At 40.9% G+C, this 24,694-nt stretch overlaps 1 protein-coding gene across 2 annotated transcripts in view; it reads left to right on the top strand.

Moving 5' to 3' along the window:
• The first annotated feature begins 15,359 nt into the window (after positions 1-15,359).
• HEATR1 (HEAT repeat containing 1) overlaps positions 15,360-24,694 on the top strand; it is a 39,381-nt gene continuing 30,046 nt past the window's right edge. The window contains exons 1-11 of one of the 2 annotated variants that reach the window (XM_069852354.1): positions 15,360-15,386; positions 16,518-16,696; positions 18,211-18,427; positions 19,275-19,416; positions 19,922-20,023; positions 20,935-21,075; positions 21,635-21,846; positions 22,351-22,484; positions 23,283-23,391; positions 23,730-23,840; positions 24,284-24,401. In XM_069852354.1, coding sequence (XP_069708455.1) covers positions 16,555-16,696; positions 18,211-18,427; positions 19,275-19,416; positions 19,922-20,023; positions 20,935-21,075; positions 21,635-21,846; positions 22,351-22,484; positions 23,283-23,391; positions 23,730-23,840; positions 24,284-24,401 — 1,428 coding nt within the window. In that variant the 5' untranslated portion in view covers positions 15,360-15,386; positions 16,518-16,554. The remainder of the gene's footprint in view (positions 15,387-16,517; positions 16,697-18,210; positions 18,428-19,274; positions 19,417-19,921; positions 20,024-20,934; positions 21,076-21,634; positions 21,847-22,350; positions 22,485-23,282; positions 23,392-23,729; positions 23,841-24,283; positions 24,402-24,694) is intronic. The other variant, XM_069852353.1, reaches the window with a different exon arrangement.

Here is a 24,694-nt window from a genome sequence, read left to right as displayed (position 1 = left end):
TCAGCCTCCTCTTCTCCTGGCTAAACAACCCCAGCTCCCTCAGCTGTTCCTCATAAGGCCTGTTCTCCAGCCCCTTCACCAGCTTCATTGCCCTTCTCTGGACTCGCTCCAGAGCCTCAACATCCTTCTTGTGGTGAGGGGCCCAGAACTGAACACAGTATTCAAGGAGATTGGTTGCAACGAGGTGAGACAAAAGGAATACTCATGATTGTCAAATAGATTAGAAGAAATAAGGTGCCGCAGGGAGATCAGAAATGGAGATGGCAGAGCTGAACTGTCAACTATTTTTACCTCTTATTTGGCAAAATAATCGCAGCTTATATAAATGCCAGTAAGGGCCTGCCCAGGAGAATGCCTTTACCCCAGGAGGACAAAGGGGCAATAAGATCTCATTTCTGATGCAGGAGGAGCACCAAGAAGGCCAGAACTTTCCTAAGAGGAGCAGCAGGTCTGCGGGTGAAGTCACTCAATATTTCTTATCAGAGTCCCAACTCACTGATGATTTTAGAATCTAGCACACCTAAGCCAAACCCTCCTGGCACACTTTGCATTGAACTGCTTGAGAATCGAAGGATTTTTCTAACTTTTCTAACTAAAGGAAGTAGTTTTCAACTCCTGTGTCAATCTTTATCATTTTTTTTTAATTGAAATGGAAATAGTTTCACACAGTTTATACATAACATCCACTTGCTCCCCAAAAGCTGTCATAGCATTCCCTCAAGAACTCATTCCTCAGTATTTTTACTGTTCATTAGACTTTCAATCCCTTCAACTTGCTTCTTATTCTTCTCACAAAATCTTAGAATGAGAATGAAACCTCAACTTTTTAATAAAACAATATAAATGCTGAACACTGCAACGTTTCCCCATATTATTCTTCTATTTGAACTTAGCGAGATATAGATTAAGAAATTAGCCAGATTTATCTACTTAATTAACCATCTATAACCAGTCAACTGATATGAAGATGATCACCATTGGTTTTCAACTGTAACATTTCTGTGTAGGAACACAATAGTTCACATCTGCTGAAACTGTCTTTGAAAGGTCACAGGAAGATAAAGAACCTTATGAGATCTCAGTAAGTCAGTACGTCTATTATCTTTCCATAGACACAGCCTGCTTCTTTGTGAAAAAGAACAGTAGGGTGGTTTCTAAAGGAAGAATAAAGAAATGAAAGACAAAAGAAAATAAATTTAAAGTATTTGTTCTCTTATGTAAAGTGTTAACAGAATCTTAAAAGATGGATCAAAAAGCCCATTTATTTTCAAAGTATGTCATAACTTTTACAAAAAATGTACTTTTGCATGTAGTAAACATCCACTAGTTTAAAACTTAACCAACAGAAAAATTAATCATTTAAAGGAGACATTGATAATTTAGATTAGGCCAAAATGTCAGATTCTGGTAAAAGTTATGCATAAATTTCCCAAAGAAAGCTAAGCAGAAAGGTGGGTTATGTAATAAAATGTATCTTTTTCATTAGATTTCAAGAGAAATAGCCCTCCTTTTTTTTCCAATACAATAAACGCAACCCATCTTCTTCAATGTAAGAAAAACATTCATTTGTAAGTTCAGGAAAAAAAACCCAAATAATTAAATTTTACATGTAAAGATAATATGAATAAATGTTAAACTCGCTTCATATTCCCAAAATGAACAAATACAAAAGGAAGGCAGAAAGAGAGCAGAGAAGCCTACATCTGGGAATCTAAATTCTGGTTTTATCTGTGCTAAGGAAAAGCACTGTGGGCACTGGGCATATTAGCCCTCCCACATCTATTACCAAGAGGCACAAATCCTGACTCTGAAAAATCCCCATGCTACTCACGTGTGGTGATATTAACTGCACAGAAGCTAAGTATACAGTATAATTTTTTTTTAAATACACTATTTCAAATGGCACGTTTGGAAACACAGATTGAAAAAGAGCTGAAAAAATGCATTGCTGGCTTCATTGTCAGAAGATCCCAAAGTGTTTCATCAGCTATATATAGAGACGACTTACTCTGTCCCTGAAATTCAGCCATGGATGAAGCGTAGCAAGAAACATTTATAGGACAGACAAATACTACTAAAGCATAGCTTGGGCTTCAGTATGGAGAAAATGCTGACTGCACTGAGATCACTGGCTTTTGCCAACCCTTTTTGTTGAAGGAAAATCACGGGGCTGAGGCATGGCCTGATCCACACCAGCATAAGATGCCCTATGTGACCTTGAGCAAGTCAATTCAGACAAAATTTTCCCTAAAAACTAGGTCTTGGCCCATTAGACTACTGTCACTGAGAGAAAGAGAGACAAGCTTGTTGAGCTGCACTCTGCTGTCTCTGAAATAGCATAGGCAATGTTTCTTTTGGTCCCTAATGTCCACCTAGAACACATTCTCTGATGCAAAGGCTTCTTCTATCTAAAAGCCCTGAGAAGCTTACAGAGTAACTATTATTACAGCATGCTTTACCTAAGATACACTCCTCATCTCCATGGTTTTTGTCCCAGGTGTCTGTGTAGCCTTGCACCCCAAAATGCCTAGCATTACTGTAGTGTGCCAGACTTGCTCAGGCATTCAGGGTCCCTTATACCCTGGAGGAGATGTCCCCACTGTTTGTAGGGCCACACTTGCAGCCTTGTAACCTGCATAACAGGTGGTCCTGGTTCTCTCCAAGGTAGATATTATCTTCAAGGCAGATATTAGTAGGAAGCATTCAACATCTGGTCTCTGCCACAGTATCAGTAGGCAGTACTGTGATATATAACAATCATAGACTGCAACGTGAGTGCTGAAAGGTGTAACATAGCAGAAGGCAAACCCTCTAGTGACGGCTACTGCCAGGCAGTGCTACACAAGATGATTACTTTTGTGAATGACAAGAGCTGTCGGACTTACATTCTGACATATTTCTATTAAACATTTCAGAAGGAATCATGATACCTAAACTCCCTCATCCCTTGAGCTAGCCTGTTGAGGGTGCCTTTTTCGTTTAATGGTTCTTGTCTGTGTAGATACAACTCACACAGACAGATGAGATCATGAAGTAAATAATATCAGAAACTTCGATAGATGCTTTGCACAGACGAGAAATGTAACATCAAAGGAAAAACTGGGAAATGTACATGGTAATTTATGTACAACACTGCAGTCAGCCTGTTAGCACACTAAAGTAGTAGAGTAATATGCAGACAGTTACAATGTAATACACATGGTAACAGGTGGGGAAACCACAAATAGTGCTGGCATAAGGTCGGAAAAAATGGTGGGACAGATCCAGGATTTTAAAAATGGTTCAGTGATGAGAATGCAAGGGGCAGGGCTTGTGGCAGAGCATGGCCTATTGCAAACCTTCTGGAGAAACCTTCACACCATCATGTGTTTTCAGAATCCTGGCTGTGTTCCTGCTTTACGTTGGCTTAGCCTTATCACACAAAGATACTAAGCAAGGAAGAAACTGTGCAACTAAAGCAATGTGAAAGCCTGCAACTGACTGTATAATTTGTACTTCATGAATACTACCAGTTATTTAAAAAGCCCAGCCTGCGATGCATAGCTGATTATTTACCTGAGTCTATTTGTCTAAAAAAAAAAGAGCAAAATATTATTCAGCAATAGTTCTGGTCACACTGAGAAAAGAGAACAGAGATGTGTGCATCTGATAAAGTATGCATAGGCAACACGACTTTATTTATCTAGAAACAAACACTATCAACTAAGTCACAGTTTCCAGACAATAATCATCTAAGGGGCACAGATGAGACCTGTCAGGTTTTAAATCACTGAGGTATGAGGTGGAGATTATGGGCACAGGACATAGGCACTGAATATCAGACACTGCTGTGTTCTAAACTCAGCATTTGTACAGACTGACTGAATGACCTTAGACAAGTTGCAGTCTCAGTGCCCTCATTTCTTTTTGCAGATAAACCATCATAATCTCACTAGCACCAAGGAAGTTAAGGTTACACACTTAAGAAGGCAACTCAGTTAAACAAATTGTCAGTCTGTAAAAATTAATACTAGCTACTTCTTATTCATTCCACAGGAGTCATACAAAGATCAGTAAAAGGGGCAAATCCATCTCTGTATAAGGCAGCATTGGGCACAACCTGAATTACTGCCAAATAGGGATAACATGGTCTTCTTGCAACACGTATAGTGCAAGTTTTCCTTTTCCAGAACTGTTGTCTTTACATCCTGTTCAACAAAGCTTTACTCTGACACTCAGCTGTATTAAGAATCAACGCTGAGAAAATTAACAACATTCCTGCCATGCCTGACATGAATGCAGCAAGGCCTGAATTTTCCAGTTCCTGTTCTGAAGACATTTGTTCCCTGTCCAGCTATGATTGCTTTTCACTAATATCGGCCATATTCTCATCTCAGGAGCAATGGGTATCACTTTTGCACAACATACTTTCCAGTATGAGACTAGTTGCTAATGACATCTACCAGCAATAACCTACTCATGGCACCATTGAATATACTATTCTCAGTCTCTCTGAATGTGGACAAGTCCTTTGATTTCTTAATTAGCTCTCCTCTATCCCTGCACAAGTTCAGTTTAGCATAAGCAAAGGAGGAGAGGAGAGTATTTGCATGTTTCTTCACTTTGAAACCAGTTGTCTACAGGATAAATGCAGTGAAGTTGTGCTAATGTGCAGTCTAAACCTCTCCTGTGTCCCATAGTTAAATCTGGAATAGCTGTGATCTTCCAGAATTTCAGAACTGAACCGAATTTTTTTTCTTTTTTCCAAGCCAGATGCTGTTGTATGTAATTTTCCAGTTTATACGGAGAAAAGTTACTGGAGATGGTGCCAGCAACTAGGGCAAAGTTAGGCCTATTCTTACAGGCTGTAAGGCTCCATGTTTATTTATACCAAACTCCAGAATTCATGTTTTACTTGAGATAGTCTGAACACATCTTCCCCTGACCTGTTTTCCCACAGTATTCAGTAGAAAGCTTATTTTGCAGTTCAAATGGATGGCTTCAAATGTATCTTAGACTTCTCTACTCAGTTATGGATGTGTTTCTAAAATACCAAGACAGTTATTTGGTCTCCATGGTTCAGCTATCCCCATTATATCTCCTTCATAGGTACCCTTGGCACACAGATGATCCATGGGAAATCAGGCCAGTCAGTCCCTAAATTTGTAGGGCCTGATTTTTTTGATCTTAAAGTACCACTGGTGGAAGTCAAGAGAGTCATAGACTGCACTTTCAATTGCAGAAGAGAATTTTTAAAACAAAGCATGATGGCAATAGCAAAGAAATAGAGGATTGTGCTGAGTCTAAATGTCCAAACCACCAGAACTACTTAGTGGGTAAAAAGACAGTATGTAACTGTACCCTGTAAAGCACTTTAGAGGAAAGACAAATTCCATAGTATAAGCATTCATTATCCTACAATTGTCCACTGGAAGGGAAAATGGAAGCATGGACAGTTTGGAGCACATGCCTCAGTTTTCTTCCTGTAGATCTGGAATAATACTAATGCTGCGAAGCATAAGGAAGAATGTGAAAATCAAATACCCAATGGATTTGGAATACTTGAAGCATGTACAAATACTGCAATGACCAGAGCTGAAAATCATAAATTATGTATTAAGGAACACGCTTTATCAATGAATAAAAAAAAAGAAATCATAATACTGTAGAGCACTGCTTACACAATACGCTGAATGAAGCATGATTTCTGCTGAAAAAGTAATTTCTGACTATGCAATTAAAGTCTGCATTGTGATAGGTACAAAGCATCTGAATTAAGATTGCTTGGAAAATTTAATTCTGGCATAGTCCAACCTCAATTGACTCGTGTTCTTGATGTGCTTGAACGACATCTGCTCCACAACAAATTATTAATACATTATAAATGCATTATAAATTAACTATAAATGAGTTCTGAATTGGAAGACAGTTTATACAAAATGTTAAGGAAAGCACTTAGGGTTTCCAGTGTAGCCTAACTGTTACATCACCACCACAGCTTCTACCCAAGGAAGGCCATAGTGATTTGCACCTCAGATCTGTCTGCGACAGATTCACACAAAGGAGTTTCTAATCGTGTTAGTGGCAGGAATAGACTAGGCACATTTTAAAGATTAAATTAATCATAAATTGTTTAAAATATATTTTTACCCCTCTACAATCTAAAACAAGGCACATAGATGGCCATTCTGTTAAGAATCAGCAGGTGTTGAAAACCAAAGGGATCTTACTACAGGTAATGTGAGACAGATTCTGAGGTGTAACCTCTCCTGTGCAGTATACAGGAGCATCACAGCAGGAACTGCTTTGTCTCTGGCCATTGGGCTTATTTGAATGAGGTCTGTCAGCATCAGTGGCAGAATCACCTGACTCTTAGCACCACACGTTCCCCTTCACTATATATTCAAGGCCAGGCTTCCTTCCTACCCGCTATACTAAGTGCTTGTCAAGCCTTCTGCAGAAATAGCAACCTCCCCTCAGTCTGTCACTGACGCTACTGGGCCTCTAAGTTTCTCTTAAGTAGCTTCTCTGCAAAGAACCCTCTTAAATCACTGGCATATACAGTACATGCAGAATGACAGAGAGTAAGAAATGCACTGGAGAAAACATTGGCATATACTTTCGTCAGTAAGAGTTATTAGCTGTTATCAAGGACGTTTCGAGATGTCAAGACTACTTTATGAAAGGCAGCATGGAGTCTTTACATCATCTCAAGACAGCAGGGCCACTATTTTAACTCTGAAAACATGGCACCTGTAGTAAATCAACAAACCTGGAGATCTAGGCTTGTCAGTAAATCTCAGCTGCCAGTCCCTACCATCTAAATCAAACACACTATTTCTTCTAATAATGGGGTATTTTCCCCAGGATTTACCAAGATACATAACAGCAAAAACACTTCCCAATGCACAATGAAAGTACATATAAAAGCCAAACATTTTTTAAAATTGTACTGAAAAGCTTTGGTTATTTTAATGATTGCAAATACTTCATATAAGTCATTATCACAGAAATGCATCCTCTGACTTTCTATATCTTTTAAATATTAGTGTTAATATCTTTCATATATATATGCATATATACATGTTCAGTTCCCAGCATTCACAGTGACTCTGTGCCAGGCATTACATGAAGGCATAATTCATTCCTACAAAAAACATACAAAATCAATAAACTTTATTAAGGGGATAAATAAAAACATGTAACTCAATATAATTGAATAGCAAAACTGGCAGATATATTTTCTCCTCAATGCTACTAAGTGTGGATCATGCTGCTTTCAGGCACTATCGTATAAAGTTGTGAGCTCATTCTAGTTCAAACCACATGCTCACCAGATATAAAAAAGGCCTGTGGACTGTAAGTGACAGGGGCAAACCAAGAAATTGAAGCAGCACTGGTTTCAATGGACTGTTGCATCTTGAAATTGCACAGACTCATTCTGGGATGCAGAGTGAGACAACTTTATTCTCAACCCGACTCCTTTTATATTCTTCTTGATACAAATCATATAATAACTCTAAAATTTATGTCTGTGTTTATAGAATATAAAAAGAGTTTTGATATTTTCTTACTGCTACCAACAGGCAAGGCAAAGCTAGTGGTTACATATTTTGATACACTTATCTAAGCAATGTCACAATGCTCTATGCACTTCCTTGTGTGTACTGAATTCTTGCTTTCTCATCCCATGGTTTTGTTCCATCAAGCATAATAGTGTCCTTATCCCAAGGCCACTCTCGCTCCAGCAACATATTTGAGATTGCTCTGGAAAACCCCACAATGGACAGCCCGGGAAAAGGATGAAATTTGTATTTAGTGCATCTGGATAGGAATGACACTATTTTTCCTTTAGGGAAAGAGATGTGATTCGTCTTGGTGTTTAATAAAAATAACAGCAAATGGCTGGCTGACAAGCAAATAGAGGTTTGAACAGCTGCAAGTCAGGAATGAGTAGTTGTTCCATATGAGCTCTACTGCCATTCCAATGTCTCAGTTGCTGGAATAACAGGCAATTGGGGGAGACAATAGCAAGACAGTAAGAAAAGCATGCTGTATGAACTATGTTCCTTATTGATCACTTTTTCCTGCTCTCCATGCTCCAGTTTATCGCCTCTTTTACTGTTTACAGCCCTGCTATGAAAGATAAGACATGTCTAATACAAAACACTCTCTTTGCTGCTTATTACATCCAAGTCTCTAATGACCACCTTGCTACACTCCAATTATGAACTTTTCCCAAAGCATTAAACAATGTGACTCACAACTACCACACAGCACATTTATGACACATTCTCTCTCAGTAGATTTTCTTGGCATGAGGATCTTCTCATAAAAATAAACAGCTAGCATATACACACAGTATCATACTTCCCAGCCAAATAAATATCAACTCATAACAAAGAACCATCGCAATTACAGCAATCATGAGGAACATTTTCCCATTTTTCATTGCAACAACTGTGTAGTCATTAAAATCCAACTTTCAAGTTGAACTTTTACACAATAAACAAAAAGATCATCATTTATCTGTAGCTCAGTGCTGAAAGGACTGCTTTTTTCTTCCATTCTTCACCACCCCCATTTGTCTTCCTTACTCTCCCTGATGCTTTTGGTACAAACTACACCTACTTTGCATGGATAAAAATGGAGTCACAAAGATGGCTATAGCCTATCCTTTGCAAACAGACACTTTCTCTGCATCCGCCTAGATGAAGCTAGTGTTTTGTTTGGGGTTTTTTATTATTTGGGGATTATTTCTCCTTACCTAGAATAAAAAGCTTCCTTTACAGTAATATTGATTCAGAAGCCCTTAGTTTATATTACCATATCAGGAAGCCTTTAATACAGTAAAATCCCCAAAATAGCTTCCTGCCACCCCATCCAGAGGGTTTCTATTTATTATTAGATCTGGAACGCAGCTACACATGCAAATTTATGGCTGGGGGAAGCTGCAGGAGATTTTCCAAGAAAAGCCAGGGAAACATGATACTGCCTGCCACAGTGGTAAGTGGACGACGTGCTTGATACACTGCCTAGCAAGGAAGCTTCTTCCACCCCTTCGGTTCAACTGAAGAATTAATTCTCCCTTCAGTCCTGTGGTCCTGTTCCAGCAATGAGAACTGCAATTCTCTGTAACCTCAGTCACGATGGAATTATGCTTGATGGTTTCTGCCTCCAGTTACATCAGCTGCATACTCATACAACTCGACTGACCTAATCAGAATTACTCTTGACTTTCACTACGTTAGCATAAAAAGATCAAGCCCTTAGGGCAGGAAGGGTTGATAGGGAAAACAACTTAACTCTCTCGTTTTACATATTTGTTTTTTTACATGATACAACAGCTCCAATCTCTAACAAAAGCTTAGCCAAGGGAATAATGACCTTAAAGCCTTATCAATGTATACACTGCAGAAGGGAACTGTCTCATCATTTCACAGAGTCCAGAGGTGAAGGGTGACTGCTGCATTGTCAGAGTAGAAAGAACTGAAAACAGACAAAAAACGTTACTGCAGCAGTACATAATAGAGCCGTGTTCTTCCTGATAATTGCAGTAACTCTATAAATTCAGAGATATCTTCTTATGAATGATATCCTTCCAACAGGGAGCAGTGGTGTACAGAAATTAAGAACAAAGGACACAGATTAGCTCAGAGAAGCAGACATAGCTGCACAGCTTCCAAAACTACAAAACATTAGTATTCCTTCTGCAACCAAGAGCAAAAAAAATATATCCCGTCAATAAGATTACCTTGACTTATAAGATCTTCAAACCACTGCACAGGAACACAGATCAGTTTACAGGTCATTGAGCATACATATATCCACATAAAACACACATTTCTGTTAACATCTATTTTTGCTTAAAAAGTTAGAGAACTTGATTCATTCTAATGAGGTTACAAACTCCTTTGCATATCCTAGAAAGGTTTTAATAACACTTCATTACACTGCAACCAGATCACATTTTAGATGTCAACCACTGCCACATTCTGTATCAGTAACAGCATAAGGAAACGTCAGGAAAATACCAAGATTATTAGCAAGCAATGGTGAAGCGCACAGAAGGTGGCTCTCCTCCATCTCCTTCAGAACTGTTTTAAATAAAATCATGGTGGATCACTAGATTACAGGAGGTGGTGCAAGAAGGAAAGAGAAGTAACATTTTAGCAAATGAATAATAATAATAATAATAAAAACCAGATAGCACCCGATTCCTTACCTTCACTTTGATATATTACAATTGAATGCTACTTCTTGTACCACAAGTGATTCCCTTTTCCTCTTTAAATGAAATTCCTCCCCATCTGTTGCCTACATGTTGCACCAAACCAGAAGATGCATTTCAGGAGTGCACCTAACAGGAATTTGGTCTACAGGGTAGAACAAGATGTTGTCTGCATAAAACTTCTGAAATACAGTGTGATGAAGGTTCCTCAGCACTACTTCATTCTACCAATTACCCCTACTGGGCTGCATTACTTACCAAGGCAGTTATAGTTCTATATTTGCACAGCTGGTGAGGTGAGTTGGAAGGAAAGGAATATAAAGACTACATCTTTATCTAGATAAAACACCAGTTAAATTTGCTTCAGCAGTACCGTCATATTACCAAGACATAAAGAACATTAGAAGTTTGACAATATTTGCATTTCTCAATTAAATTTTTTCAAATATACCAATACTTAAGAGTGAATAGGCTTACAGAAAACACTTGAAACACATCACTTTTATTTAAATAAAAATTAGTATATAACAATTTATATTGTAAGTCTTTGAGATTTATTAACAGGCGATCTAATCTGTCAAACATAGTTTAATAGCAACCATCAGCAGAGGTGATCTCAGCTGTAGTTTGGATATGAGAATTCCACCCATACAGATACAGGACAATGCAGGCACTGGCAAGTTAAAAGCACTGTTTGAAACAGGCTTAGATTTAAGTACAGAAGAGCATCTCTTTCTAGTCCAGCATGGAGCAAATTTCTGTGATATTCAGCTTCCCCACTGGGGAATTACAAAGCCAACTAAGCAGGTTTCGTAACAGACTTTCTGGTTTTATATTTTTCCCAGAAAACACTTTTCTAGTATTAAACCAAGAACAAACACTTTCCCTCTGCAGAAGGTGCCTCTGTTCCTTCAATTAACCTCTGAAGGGAATCCCAGCTTTACTCTGAAACCAAATAAGTATGGAATGGAAAGCACAAAGGTATCAAACCTCCATCTTGCAGCTCTCCACAGCAAAGAATAGAGTGGAGTACAAATACTGGAAAAACTGAACACATCTCAGCATTTACAACTTCTGGTTTATCTTTGTGGCTAGAGTATTCAAATAACGAATTACATTGCTAAAAAATGACTAGTTTTGGGGGTTTTTTTTTGAAACAGCTTTCTTTTCTATTTAAAGTCTACATATTTTAATGATTAGTATTTTTGACATGGCAACATGCATATTTATGCAGGTTTAAACTATGCTAAAAATAATGTCACGTAATGAATCAACCACCTCCCTGGGCAGCCTCTTCCAGTGCCCAATGACCCTTACTGTGAAAAGTTTTTTCCTGTTGTCAAGCCTGAACCTCCCCTGGTGCAGCTTGAGGCCATTCCCTCTTGTCCTGTCCCCTGTCACTTGGGAGAAGAGGCCAGCTCCCTCCTCTCTACAACCTCCTTTCCGGTAGTTGTAGAGAGCAATGAGGTCTCCCCTCAGCCTCCTCTTCTCCAGGCTAAACAACCCCAGCTCTCTCAGCCGTTCCTCATAAGGCCTGTTTTCCAGCCCCCTCACCAGCTTTGTTGCTCTTCTCTGGACTCGCTCCAGAGCCTCAACATCCTTCTTGTGGTGAGGGGCCCAGAACTGAACACAGGATTCGAGGAGCGGTCTCACCAGTGCCGAGTACAGAGGGAGAATAACCTCCCTGGACCTGCTGGTCACGCCGTTTCTGATACAAGCCAAGATGTCATTGGCCTTCTTGGCCACCTGGGCACACTGCTGGCTCATGTTCAGTCATATGTCAACCAACACACCCAGGTCCCTCTCCTCCAGGCAGCTTTCTAGACAGACTTCTCCCAGTCTGTAGCACTGCACAGGGTTGTTGTGCCCCAAGTGCAGGACCCGGCATTTGGCCTTGTTAAACCTCATGCCATTGGACTCTGCCCAGCGGTCCAGCCTGTTCAGATCCCTTTGCAGAGCCTCCCTACCCTCCAGCAGATCAACACTTCCACCCAGCTCAGTGTCGTCCGAAAACTTGCTAAGGGTGCACTCGATGCCTTCATCCAGGTCATTGATAAAGACATTGAACAGGGCTGGACCCAGCACTGAGCCCTGGGGAACCCCACTTGTCACTGGCCTCCAGCTGGATTTCACACCATTTCCCACCACTCTCTGGGCCCGGCCAGCCAACCAGTTTTCCACCCAGGAGAGTGTGCGCCTGTCCAGGCCAGAGGCTGAACACAGGGTCAGACAACCAGCTTCATTTCCTCTCTCTGCTCACACTCAAACAAAGATTTAACTTAATACAAGCAGAGTCTTGTTGAAATCAGTGGGCGCTCCTAACGGATAAAATTAAGCATTTAAACAGTTCTCTGCAACCCTAAACTTTTATCCAATTCTTGCATTTCTACTGTATGCTAAATGATTCCCAAATAAAGCAGCTTTACTATGCAAATAAATTCGTTATTTCTGCTATGGCTATACAGTTTGTCAACAATACATGGAAATAATTGTACAGACCTGGTGCTGGAACTGTAATTTTTGTAGTTTTGTCCATCCATTCATATGAACTGAAATCAGTTTTATTTCCACTCGGTTTTCCAGGTTTCTCCTGGTTTGCCACAAGCCATGTTCCCTTTCTGGCTTTGTGTCGTGACTTCCAGGTGCAGAACTCTGCAGCCTTGAATGCAGACTGCTGGGATACACTGTGGGGTTTAATATTAGGAATTTCTTTCTAACCGGAGAATAATCAAAGCTTGGATGAGAGTCTTAGTGAAGCTGTGGAATTTCAAACCTTGGAGACAAGTCCCAAGCAACCAGACAAACCTCTGAGCAACTTGCTCTGAGCTGACCTCACAGTGGGGCTAAATCAAACAACTTTTCATAGAATCATGTAATCTCCAGAGTAGGAAGGGACCTAGAAAGATCATCAAGTCCAACTCCTGTCCCTGCATAGGACAAACCCAACATTCACACCACATGTCTGAGGGCATTGTCCAAATGCTTCTTGAATATTGTCCGGCTGCCATTACTGCTTCCCTGGGGAGCGTGTTCCCGTGCTCCACCACCACCTCAGAGAAGAACCATTTCCTAATATCCAACCTAAACGTCCCCTGGCCCATACTCCTGCCATTCCCTCAGAGAACAGCATCTGCTATTTCTCCTTCCCTTGTGAGGAAGCAGTAAACTGTGATGATGTCACCCCACAGTCTCCTCCAGGATGAACAGACCAAGTGACATTAGCCCCTCCTCATATGGTTTCCACTCTAAACACTTCACCATCTTTGCAGCCCTCCTCTGGACATCCTCCAGGAGCCTTATATCCTTTCTACACTGTGGCACCCAAAACTGCTCACAGTACTCAAGGGGACTCTTCCAGCCTGCAAGGTTCTGTGGTTCTGCACACCCTTGTTATTAAGATGTGCTGATCCTGCTTAGCAGACTCCTGCCCACAGCCTAGGCTGCTGCCTTGCTGGGCTCAGCACAAAGCCAAGAGCATGCCCTGCCGCAGGCATCGCACTGTGGCTTCTCTATCTGGACCAAAAATTACACCAAAGTGCCGTCAAATGAACTCTCTGAGGCTCAGTTTGGAGTTTTAGAAAGCAAGCATCCTTTATCAGGCCTGGGCAACACAATTGATGCCCATCAATTGTGTGCTGTCAGACAAGAGCTGAGACAGGATGGATTTCCCACTTATGTGCATATGGGTCAATTTTCCCAGAAATCTTATGCATAAAAAATCCTTCACAGGAGGAGTCATCGGGCACTGGCAGAGGCTGCCCAAGGCAGTGGTTAAGTCGCCATCCCTGAAGGCATTTAAAAGACGAGTAGACGAGGTGCTCAGGGACATGGCATAGTGGCAGACAGGAACGGCTGGACTTGATGATCCAAGAGGTTTTTTCCAACCTAGAGATTCTGTGAGTCTATATTCTATTATTTTCCAAGGTCTAATGTTATTAGGAGTTTCACAACAGTGAAATCTCTTGCTAATTCGGACCTCTGGAGCCAGCTCTGCCTGCCCTCGCCTTTGAGACAGGCTGCAGTCAGAGGTAGTCACGGCAGACACGTCTATCGCGCTCAACACACAAGGTGTTATCATCTGGCTGGACCACTGGGCTGAGACCAATGGCATGAGGTTTAACAAGGCCAAAGGCCAGGTCCTGCACTTGGGGCACAACAACCCTGTGCAGTGCTACAGACTAGGAGAAGTCTGTCTAGAAAGCTGCCTGGAGGAGAGGGACCTGGGGGTGTTGGTTGACAACCGACTGAACATGAGCCAGCAGTGTGCCCAGGTGGCCAAGAAGGCCAATGGCATCTTGGCTTGTATCAGAAACGGCGTGACCAGCAGGTCCAGGGAGGTTATTCTCCCTCTGTACTCGGCACTGGTGAGACCGCTCCTCGAATCCTGTGTTCAGTTCTGGGCCCCTCACCACAAGAAGGATGTTGAGGCTCTGGAGTGAGTCCAGAGAAGAGCAACAAAGCTGGTGAAGGGGCTGGAGAACAAGTCTTATGAGGAGAAGCTGAGGGAACTTGTGTTGTTTAGCCTGGAGAAGAGGAGGCTGAGGGGAGACCTCATTGCTCTCTACAACTACCGGAAAGGAGGTTGTAGAGAGGAGGGAGCTGGCCTCTTCTCCCAGGTGACAGGGGACAGGACAAGAGGGAATGGCCTCAAGCTGCACCAGGGGAGGTTCAGGCTTGACAACAGGAAAAAACTTTTCACAGTAAGGGTCATTGGGCACTGGAACAGGCTGCCCAGGGAGGTGGCTGAGTCACCTTCCCTGGAGGTGCTTAAAAGATAGGTGGACGAGGCGCTGAGGGACATGGTTTAGTGTTTGATAGGAATGGTTGGAATCGATGATCCAGTGGGTCCTTTCCAACCTAGTGATTCTGTGATCTCTAAGGAATTAACAGGGTCTGGAAAAACGCGGTCTGAAAGAAAACACGCCCTCAGAGGGACATTCTGTCCGACTTTCAAAATACACAATTGCTTAGACGAAACTTAACTCTGTGTCTAGCCCAAACGCCCCTCCCTCCCCTCAGAGCAGCTGCTCACAGCCCCGCCCAAAGTCTCCGCCCCGGGGAACTGGGTTGGGGGCGGGAGCTTCCTGGCCGCGGCGGGCACCGCTTCCGGGTTAGCGGGGCGCGAGGCCCACGTGGGTGGCGGCGTGAGGGGCGCGAGCGAGCGGCGCGGGGCCAGGTCGGTGTCCGGGGTCGGCGCGGCGCCCTCTGCTCCCCGGCCCTTCTCTGCCCCGGCTCGGGGCATCCGCCCCTTAACCCCCATCCCCCCTTAACCCCCATCCCCCCTTAACACCCCCCCCTCCCCCCAGGCCCGTCTGCGTCGCGGAGGGGCAGCCGGGGCCCGCGCCGGCGGAGACGGGCGGCACGGGCTCCATCGGTCCCGAAAACGCCGGGAAATAAAACTCTGCAAGTCTCGTTTGGGGGTTGTAGAAAGCAAGTATCCTTTAGCAGGGCTGGGCAGCACGAGGGGACGATCGCCGTCACTCGTGTGCAGCCGGATAAGAGCTGGGGCAGGATGCATTTACCACTTGCATGTACATGGATCAATTTTCTATTACTTCATAAGCTCTGATTTGAATGTTATTATTATTATGAAACTTCACGACACTCAAATCTTTTGATAATTTGAAGCCAGCTCCAGCTCTGCCTGACCTTGCCTTGGAGACAGAATCATAGAATCGTAAAATCGTTAAATCGTTTGGGTTGGAAGGGACCTTAAAGATTATCCAGTTCCATCACCCCTTGCCATGGGCAGGGACACCTCCCACCAGCCCAGGCTGCTGAAAGCCCCATCCAACCTGGCCCTGAACACCTCCAGGGATGAGGCAGCCACAGCTTCTCTGGGTAACCTGTTCCAGTGCCTCACCACTCTTGTGGTGAAGAAATTCTTCCTTGTGTCTAGTCTCAATCTGCCCCTCTCCAGTTTATACCCATTGCCCCTAGTCCGATCAGTCCAAGGCTTGTAAGCAGACCCTCCCCAGCCTTCCTGTAGCCCTCTTCAGGTACTGGAAGGTTGATAAGGAGAGACTGCAGAGGTGATCACAGCAGACACATCTGTTCAGCACAGATTATGCTGCACACAAGATGTTATTATCTCCAAAGAATGAACAGTGTCTGGGAAAATGCTGTTTTAAAGAAAACACACTGTCAGAGGGACATTCTGTCTAACTTTCAAAGAACGCAATTACTTAGATGAAACTTAATTCTGCTTTAGCTTAAATCAAAAATATTCCTTTTTGTGATAGTAACTACTTCTTGTATCACCGTGAACTGCTTTATCCATGGGCCTGTTTTGGTTTTCTTTCCTTAGGTTTCTTTGGAGGCTTCTTGTCTCAAAACACAGAGCCATGACGTCCCTTGCGGAGCAGCTGAAGCGGCTGGCCCTGCCCCAGAGTGATGCCAGCCTCCTGGACCGCAGTGAGGTAGCATCCCTGCTGTTCAACTGCAAGGAAGCTGCTGCTATTGACAGGGACACGTTTTTTGCCATTGGTGAGTTTGGCTCTTTGGGTGCTGGTAACATTGAAATATATATATCTGTCAAAACCAAAAACAAACAGCTGGAGGAAGATAAATGGGAATGGCAAATCCGTGTTCAAAAAAAGCCAAAAGGATAATGCAGGAAACTACGGGCTACTCAGCATCACTCCAGCCCATAGAAAAATCATAGAGCAGGTCCTCTTGGAGCACATTTCTGGGCACGTGAGTGGTCAGCTGATTGGAAAGTCAGGGTCCAAAGGCAATCAAGGGCTGGAGTATTTGCCCTATAAGGGGAGGCTTCTGGGAATAAATGTGTCTGACCTCATTCAGTCTGGGGAAGAGAAGTCTTTAAGGGATCTAATAGCAGCCTGACAATACCTACTGAGAAGATGGGTCAGGCTTTCCAGAGGAACACATAGCTAGAGGACAGAACACAGTGGCCATGAGTTGAAACCATAGAGGTTCGATCTGCATACAAGGAAAAGCTTTCTCGCCATAGGGGCAGTCAAACAGTTGAACAGGTTGTTCAGGGAGGTTGTGCTCTCCATCCTTTTGAAAACTCTGCCTGAATACTGCCCTGAGCGAGCTGGTCTGATTTCAGGACTTTGAGCAAGGCCTTGGACTAGAGATCTCCAAAAGTCCTTTGCAACCTGCATTCTGTGATTTCATGAAAACGTGCTGATGTCCTACTTTGTGGGAACATAATGACCACAAATAATATAAAGTGGCAAAAGCCATAGCTGTGTTTGCACACTTCGGATCTCTTTCTGTTTTTATATAGAACCTTACCTGGGTATGTGATACTTCTTAAGTGAGAAAACTGTTTCTAAAACCACAAATGTTGACAGCATGTATCAATGTTAAGTAACAGGAGTGTTGATACATACATCCTTGATGCAACACAGGATATTTTTTAATTACTTGAATAGTTACTATTGAACTCCTGCATATAGTAATTTATTTCGTATTTCACCCAAATGCCTGTTTTCTTTATTTCAAATGAAGTTGTTGGCTTTGTGATTCACCATTGATATTTACAAGCTTTTATAAAATAAAGAAATAATTCCCATGGTTCTCCTGTGGAATATTGTAGTTAAATCTATTCAAAGAGGTACCTTTGCTTGCTTCTTCCATATAAAATCACAGAATAATTTTTGATGGAAGGCACTGCTGGAGAGCACTTGATACTAGCCCAGCTGAGCACAGGGATAGTTAACTGAGGTTGCTCAGGCCTATGTTTGTCTGAGTTTGAGGGTGGAGGTTCCATAATCTGTGATCCAATATTTCGGAAATGGTCCCATATTTGACCACCCCCATGTTCTCTATTGAACAAAAATAATAAATCAACTCATACATTTACTTGGGATTTTGGTCATAAACCTGTTTATTCCTTGGTTTGGTTTGATTAGTGAGGATGACATGTCCCAGCATACCAGTGAGGCTGGATGTGCAGTGAGGAGGTAAATGGGTAGGACTAGTGAATAAAACTTTTGTGTTTAAAGCATTCTTCCATTTTTTTTCCTCAGGATGCACTGGCTTAGAAGAGTTGATGGGGATCGATCCTGCCTTTGAAACGTTCCAGTCCAGTTTGTTTAGCTCCATGTCCAAAGGCCTGGAACGCAGTGTTCAGTCTAAAGCAGTAAATCAGGAACTGAATAAGAATATTTCATTATTCCTGATTCATCTGTCTCCTTACTTTATGCTTAAGCCAGCCCAGAAGTGCCTTGAATGGCTGATTCACAGGTAATCCACTGGATATCCTACATGTCAACAGATAAGCTGGAATTTTTTCCCTGATGAGAAAAAGTTTGAATAATTTTAGTTTAGTTTTCTGAAAATAGAGGTTAGAATATTAATATCCGTTTTGGAGTAATCGTTATGGGGCCAGATATTCTTCTCTGCCAATTAGAGTAATTGATAGATTTCTGTGAAAATGTTGATCTGTTGTGGTAATTACATAAAAGCAACTATTTCCTTGCGTGGCTTACACTAGATTTGCCCAGCTCTAGCCATCTTATAGAGGACCTAGATTGGCATTTATGCTATATGCTTTTAGAAATGGGCTGTGCAAAAGAGCTGATTTTCAATATTAACTGTGTACCATGGATGACATGCCTTTGTAACTAAAGCTAAGGTGTGGAAGAGAAACAAACCAAGTATTTTGTGAAGTGTTGATGTATTTGGTTATGTAAATTAACCTATCCAGATGCAGAAAGTGTAATATTTCATGTCTTTGAAAAGTGGGTGATTTTGTTGATATAAGCTTTGAATCACAATTTTTTTAATGTATTTATTCTACTGAAATTCATACTTGATTATTGTGATGCCTGGTTTAATATTGAAATCTATGCAGAAGAAACAAATGTATTTTAAGACCTGTAGGGACCTAAAATTATTGAGAACGAGGGAAAAAAATGCTAACGCTCTAGCACGTATGGTCTGGTGGCCACCTTGGGATTTTGAACTCTAGGTGGACCATACATCTGAGTCGGTATGGCAAGTAAACTCCCTGCTATGAGAAGAATACAGCTGGGTCTTTGTTTTGAACCTCCAGATAATTTTTAACTGTATGTATATGATTTTCCCTTAGGTTTCACATCCATCTCTACAATCAAGATAGTTTGATTGGTTGTGTTCTGCCCTATCATGAGACTAAACTATTTGTGAGAGTTATTCAGCTTTTAGATATAAAAAGCCCAACTCATAAATGGCATTGGATGGATCCAATAAGGGTAAAGTATTTAACAGATGCAAGTTGGGAGAAATGTGAGGGGCTGTTATTAATAATATGCTGACTCTGTTAATAGGTCTATGAATATGGTCTGTCTGTTCATGTGGTTAGTTGTAGGACTGTACTGAAAGATTTAATTGCAGGAATGGAGCCTGGATGCCCACCTCTTGTTTCTGTTAATTATAAAAAGCTTTTGATTGTAAGTACCCTTTATTTTAGCAAAGTTAGAGTATGCTTTTAATGTGCAAGTATTTGCTGCTGTTAGGAAGAGTTGTCAACTGCTAATGTATGTTTATTTGAATATAGATTATATATAGTGCTATTCGTTGTCTGTTCTAATGTAAATACAAAAAAGTCCAAATTCATGTGGGTTTCCATTATTTATTTCAATTTAAATGTTGTTAGCTGATTGGTAGGATTAATTTAGAGATTTATATTGATTTTTACTTTGGGTTTTTCACTTTACCCCTGACAGTTTTAATTTTACTTTTTTTCACCATGTAAAGAAACCTGGAGTCCCACTGGCAAGGGGTACCGTCGTTACACACTGCTATAAAGACCTGGATTTCATGGATTTCATCTGCAGGCTGGTGGCCAAGTCCGTGAAGGTTGTTCATTTATTCTATAACATTATTTATTTGTTGTTGCTTGATTTTCCCCATCTTTGTATTTGTGTAATAGTATGCTATTTCCCAATTCTTTAATTACATATCAAATAGTAAAAGGAATAATTTATTGGTAAATAATATGAAAATTTCTTTTCTTGTTATTTGTATAGATGGCAGTCTATCAGAAATTCTTGTAAGGAAGTGACTGAGAAACAATGAGCTGTGACAAAACAATTTGGCAATACTATATTACTTAAAATATTGTCTTGATTTCTTTTGCACAGTCATTTCTGCTACTAGCTTCTAACTGTGCTTTGAATTACATATATCTTTTGGGGGTTGTCATGTGTGTTTTAAATGTATGTCTTCAAACATTGATAAGAGCTTATAATAGAGTATGTTGGAAGGTGAACAGATTTATTTGAGGTCTTTTCAGTTAATGTCAATTACAGAACTAGTTTTAGAGTCTTAGAAGGGTAAGATCTATGATAGTTCCAGTTATTTAGGGAACTAGAATCCATGTACTATCAAACTAAGCAAAGCACACACAATAACAGGATTTGTTCACAGAGGTAGTAGGGGCTAGTAAACATAAACCTGTCAGCGTCTGGGCTGTCTATTTCTCAGTCTTGAGCATTACACCAAAATCACAAGTGATTTTGATTATCTTGTTATGATTAACTACAGTAGCTGAAGAGTAGTACCCATTTCCTTCTACCTTGTTTGTGAGCGGGGGAGCAGGAACCTCCAGTGAACATCACTGGTAGGAGGAGTTGATGACTTTGGTTGTCCTAGCAGGAGCTGGTAGAGCTTACATGCTGGAGTGCTGAGATATTGCTGGTTTGGGGAGAAGCTGTATGTGTGTTTCCATTTCTCCTGGTGTCTGAACGACTAATTTTTCTGTGGTCCAGGTCTTTTCAGAGTATCCTGGCAACTCAGCTCAGTTGAGAGTTCTTCTTGTGTTTTATGCCTCCACCATTGTATCAGCTCTTGGAGCCGCAGAGAAGATAACAGACACTATAGTCTCTAAGCTGCTTCCTTACATCCAAAAGGTACATGAAGCTTTGTTTTCCTTCCTGTGTGATGAAGTGTACTGACAACATGCTTTCTGCAGATAACATCATGAGGGACGTTGTATGTGAAATGCATTGTACCACTCTTAGCCTGCTTTGAAACATCAGGCAGGTGAAGGTCCATGACTATTAAGATTTCTCCCACCTTAGATGAGCATTTTAAGAACTCTGTTTCCTGCTCAGCATGAGGAATGGACTGTGAGGAGTGGATACACAGTTTGAATGGATCTCTTTGTCTTGGAGACTTCCCATACTAAACAAAGAGGATATGGAATCAGAGTGGACAAGTTGCTTTAATATCCACTTCCCTCCAGGATTGTTGCTCTTTTAACAAACAGAGCAACAGTTAATGAATGTGTCTTCTGTATGTGTGCACTTTATCTTCTTGAAAGTTGAGCTTATAATTCCTTTATAAAACTACACATGAAGAAGAAGGTAGTGTGATTCCATGGATGTTGGAATGGAAATGATATTTATGTTATTTTACTCTTGTTTTAATTTATGTGTGTTAAAAATACACCTCCATTTCTTTTCCTAGGGCTTGAAATCCTCCATACAGGATTACAGAGCTGCAACATACATGATAATTTGCCAGATGACAGTTAAAGTGACAGTGGAGACTTCCTTGGTGCATTCCTTGATGTTACAGATAAGCAAAACATTATCTAAAGTGCCCTCATTAGTCAGGGATGGGGTCGCATGCTTGAACCTACTTCTACAAACTCAGAAAGGAGACAAACTTGGGAAAAAGTAAGTCTATGTGAATTGACTTTTCCCATTTTTTTAAATCTCAGGCTGCACTTTGATAATTTGATTTTTTTTATCCTTCTTATTGAGGGGATACATTACTATTAGAGATTTTGGTGGTTGACATTTTAAAGAGCTTGGAAGTTTCTTTGGCTTAGTTTGAAAATGCTCCTTGCAATGTAAGGATATCTTTTCATGCAATCCATAGAAGTATTTTTTTGTTGTACTACCGACTTTGCATAAACAAAGATGTGTTTGCTGTGCCATTGCAAAAGCTGTGCTCGACATGGCTGGCGGTACCATGTATTTTTCTTGGATATTAAGTGTATCAATAAAACCTCTGGCAATAAAGAAGTGGAACCCTTTAAATCTTTTCTGCGTTTGTTTATAATGAGGCTGTTATCTGATGCTGAAAATTGAATCCTGAGGAAATCTGTATGGCTTGAAAGTGCTGTTAAAATTACATGTGTTCATCTGTGGGTTTTTCTCCCCTGTTTCATTGTGCAGGCCGTTTAATTATCTGTGCAAAACCCCGGAACTGGTAACACTTTTGCAGGGCCTTTCAGCAGACTATGATATCTCTCCTCTTCTGCGTTACCTGTTGCCTCACTTTGTTTGCACTATAATGAAGAGTGAAACAGGTAAGTTAGCCTACTTTTTTATAATTTTCTTGAGTCTTACAGACAGATGGCTGTGGTCAGTGCCATAGCTGTGTAATTTTAATTTCTTCTGCCGTTAAAACTACCAGTGGGTGTATAGACCTGATTGAGCTTTTCTGTGTGTGTGTGTGGCTTTTTGGTTTTCCTGGTCCTACGGAGAAGGCAATGTGAGGCGTTGTTTTACCTATCGCTTTGATTTAGGCGTTGATTTGCAGTATTTCAGCAGTAACTTAATTTTGATGTATGAAATTTTTCACACCTAAGTGATGTATTGTAGTATTGCAAAATAATTTTTAGGTAGATTACACATAGTCCATGTGTGATTTGAGATCTGTGTTTACCTGGTGAATTAAATGTGCCTAGGAACAGTCCAGCACAGCGAGGCTGACTGGCTGCAATAGCAGTATCTTTCTGCACTAGTAAGTCTGTTTGCACTGTGAACCTGTAATTGCCATGTCATGGTTGGGAAAATTCTTTTGTTGAAAAGGGCCAGATTCACACCAGGGAATTCTGTAGGGAGTTGCTGGCACAGGTTGTGGTAGCAGGTCTGGAACTTTCCAAAGCATACTTGAATTTATTTGTAGAAATGCAGCCTTTGGCATTTTAGTGACATTGATATAAAGCATTGCTAGCAGCATGTGGAGAGCTAGCACTAGTAATCAATAAACATTGTGTGCTTGATTCACCAGATGACACCTGTACAAACAATTAACTTTAATCAGTACAAGGGGGTTATTTGTAAAGTGGTTTTGATCTTTTATGATTATGCGTTGTCCTTAGAGGAACAAGAAGAATCTGAGGATGCAGATAATCAGATTTACATCAGACATCTTGAAGCTATTCTTCAGAGTATACCACTGGAGAAGGATTTAGATCAACTTTTGGCTTCGTGAGTTAACTTCAGTTATTTTTCCTGTGCAGTACTACAGTAATTTCTGGTTTAATAATAGCTAATTATTGACAATGGCATTAGTGTTATAGGAGCATACTTTTCTGAGCATAAGATAAGTCCAAACCGGAATTTTTGAAACTGAGACATTCAGTAATCCAAAAGAGCCATTCTTTTAGCACTTGTGGGACAGAGTGTAAACTTCAGGCAAGGAGCAAATCTGTACTTGCAAAAAGTAATGCATATTAATCCTAACCTGTTTAGCAGTGTGCTTTGTAACATCAATGAAACTGGTACTATCCAAAGCATGGTTTTTTTTCTTTTGTTTGTAATTTTAGCAAGTTTCTTGAAGAGTTTATCTCCTATGGTACAGAGATTGAATCTGATCCTACCAAAATGGCAGCAGTCAATCAGAAGATACTTCCTCTTATCAGACTTCTTGAGAGAAAGTAAGCTCCGTTTCTCTGTGACAGACCCACAATCTTTAAAGCAGCTGTGTCAGCTATGATCTTGGCTTATTGGCCGATATTGTATAAGCACGATATTCTTAACCAAGTAAATACATTAAAAATAACTAATTCCTTATCTGTGCCCAAATTTTGCTTTACCGATCTGTCCTTATGTTTTGTTATCACTGTAACACATGGACACAGACCTACTGGCTTTGTACAGCTGTTTGCTGTGTAGCATGACCTTTTCTTTCACTTTTTATCCTAGTGCATATTGTTCATCTATGTTATGACATAGTATTTGATTGCCTTTGCAAAGCTACTTAAACTAACTGGTTCAGATGAGCACATGTGCATTCAGCCTATGTTTTGTGTTTCTGTAGTAATTACATGTTCTTCTGCTGTGTTCTGTGGAAAATGCTGAGGATTTTCTCTGTTGGCAGATATCCTAAAGCCTTAGACTCTGTGTTGGAGAAGCACCTTGAAGACTGTACAGACGAGGCTGACCAAAATCTTTTTCACCAATTTATTTCTCTTTCATTAAGCTGTGGCAAATACAAGGTAGGTAGAAGCTCAGTTTGTGATCCTAGCACTTCTCTGGTTATACTGTAAGAAGGCTGATATTTTAGCAAAGTTCTGCTCTCCTTTGTAAACAAAATCTCTACCATTCCCACCGAACCACCCCCCAGGTGATTGGGGGGAACTTGATGAACACTGTGGATCTCTTAAGCATGTGTTTTTCATGACAGTCATGACTATGAGCTTTATTTCATGGTTAAAATTGCTTAAACATTTCCAACTGTCCCAATTGCTCTCAGAAATATTTTTCTTTAGGAATATATCCACTCTGCTGT

Source organism: Phaenicophaeus curvirostris, chromosome 2 (assembly GCF_032191515.1).
Source record: "Phaenicophaeus curvirostris isolate KB17595 chromosome 2, BPBGC_Pcur_1.0, whole genome shotgun sequence".
Lineage (NCBI taxonomy): Eukaryota > Metazoa > Chordata > Aves > Cuculiformes > Cuculidae > Phaenicophaeus > Phaenicophaeus curvirostris.
Note: the sequence above shows the minus strand (reverse complement) of the source record. Positions and strands in the feature narration are given on the sequence as shown.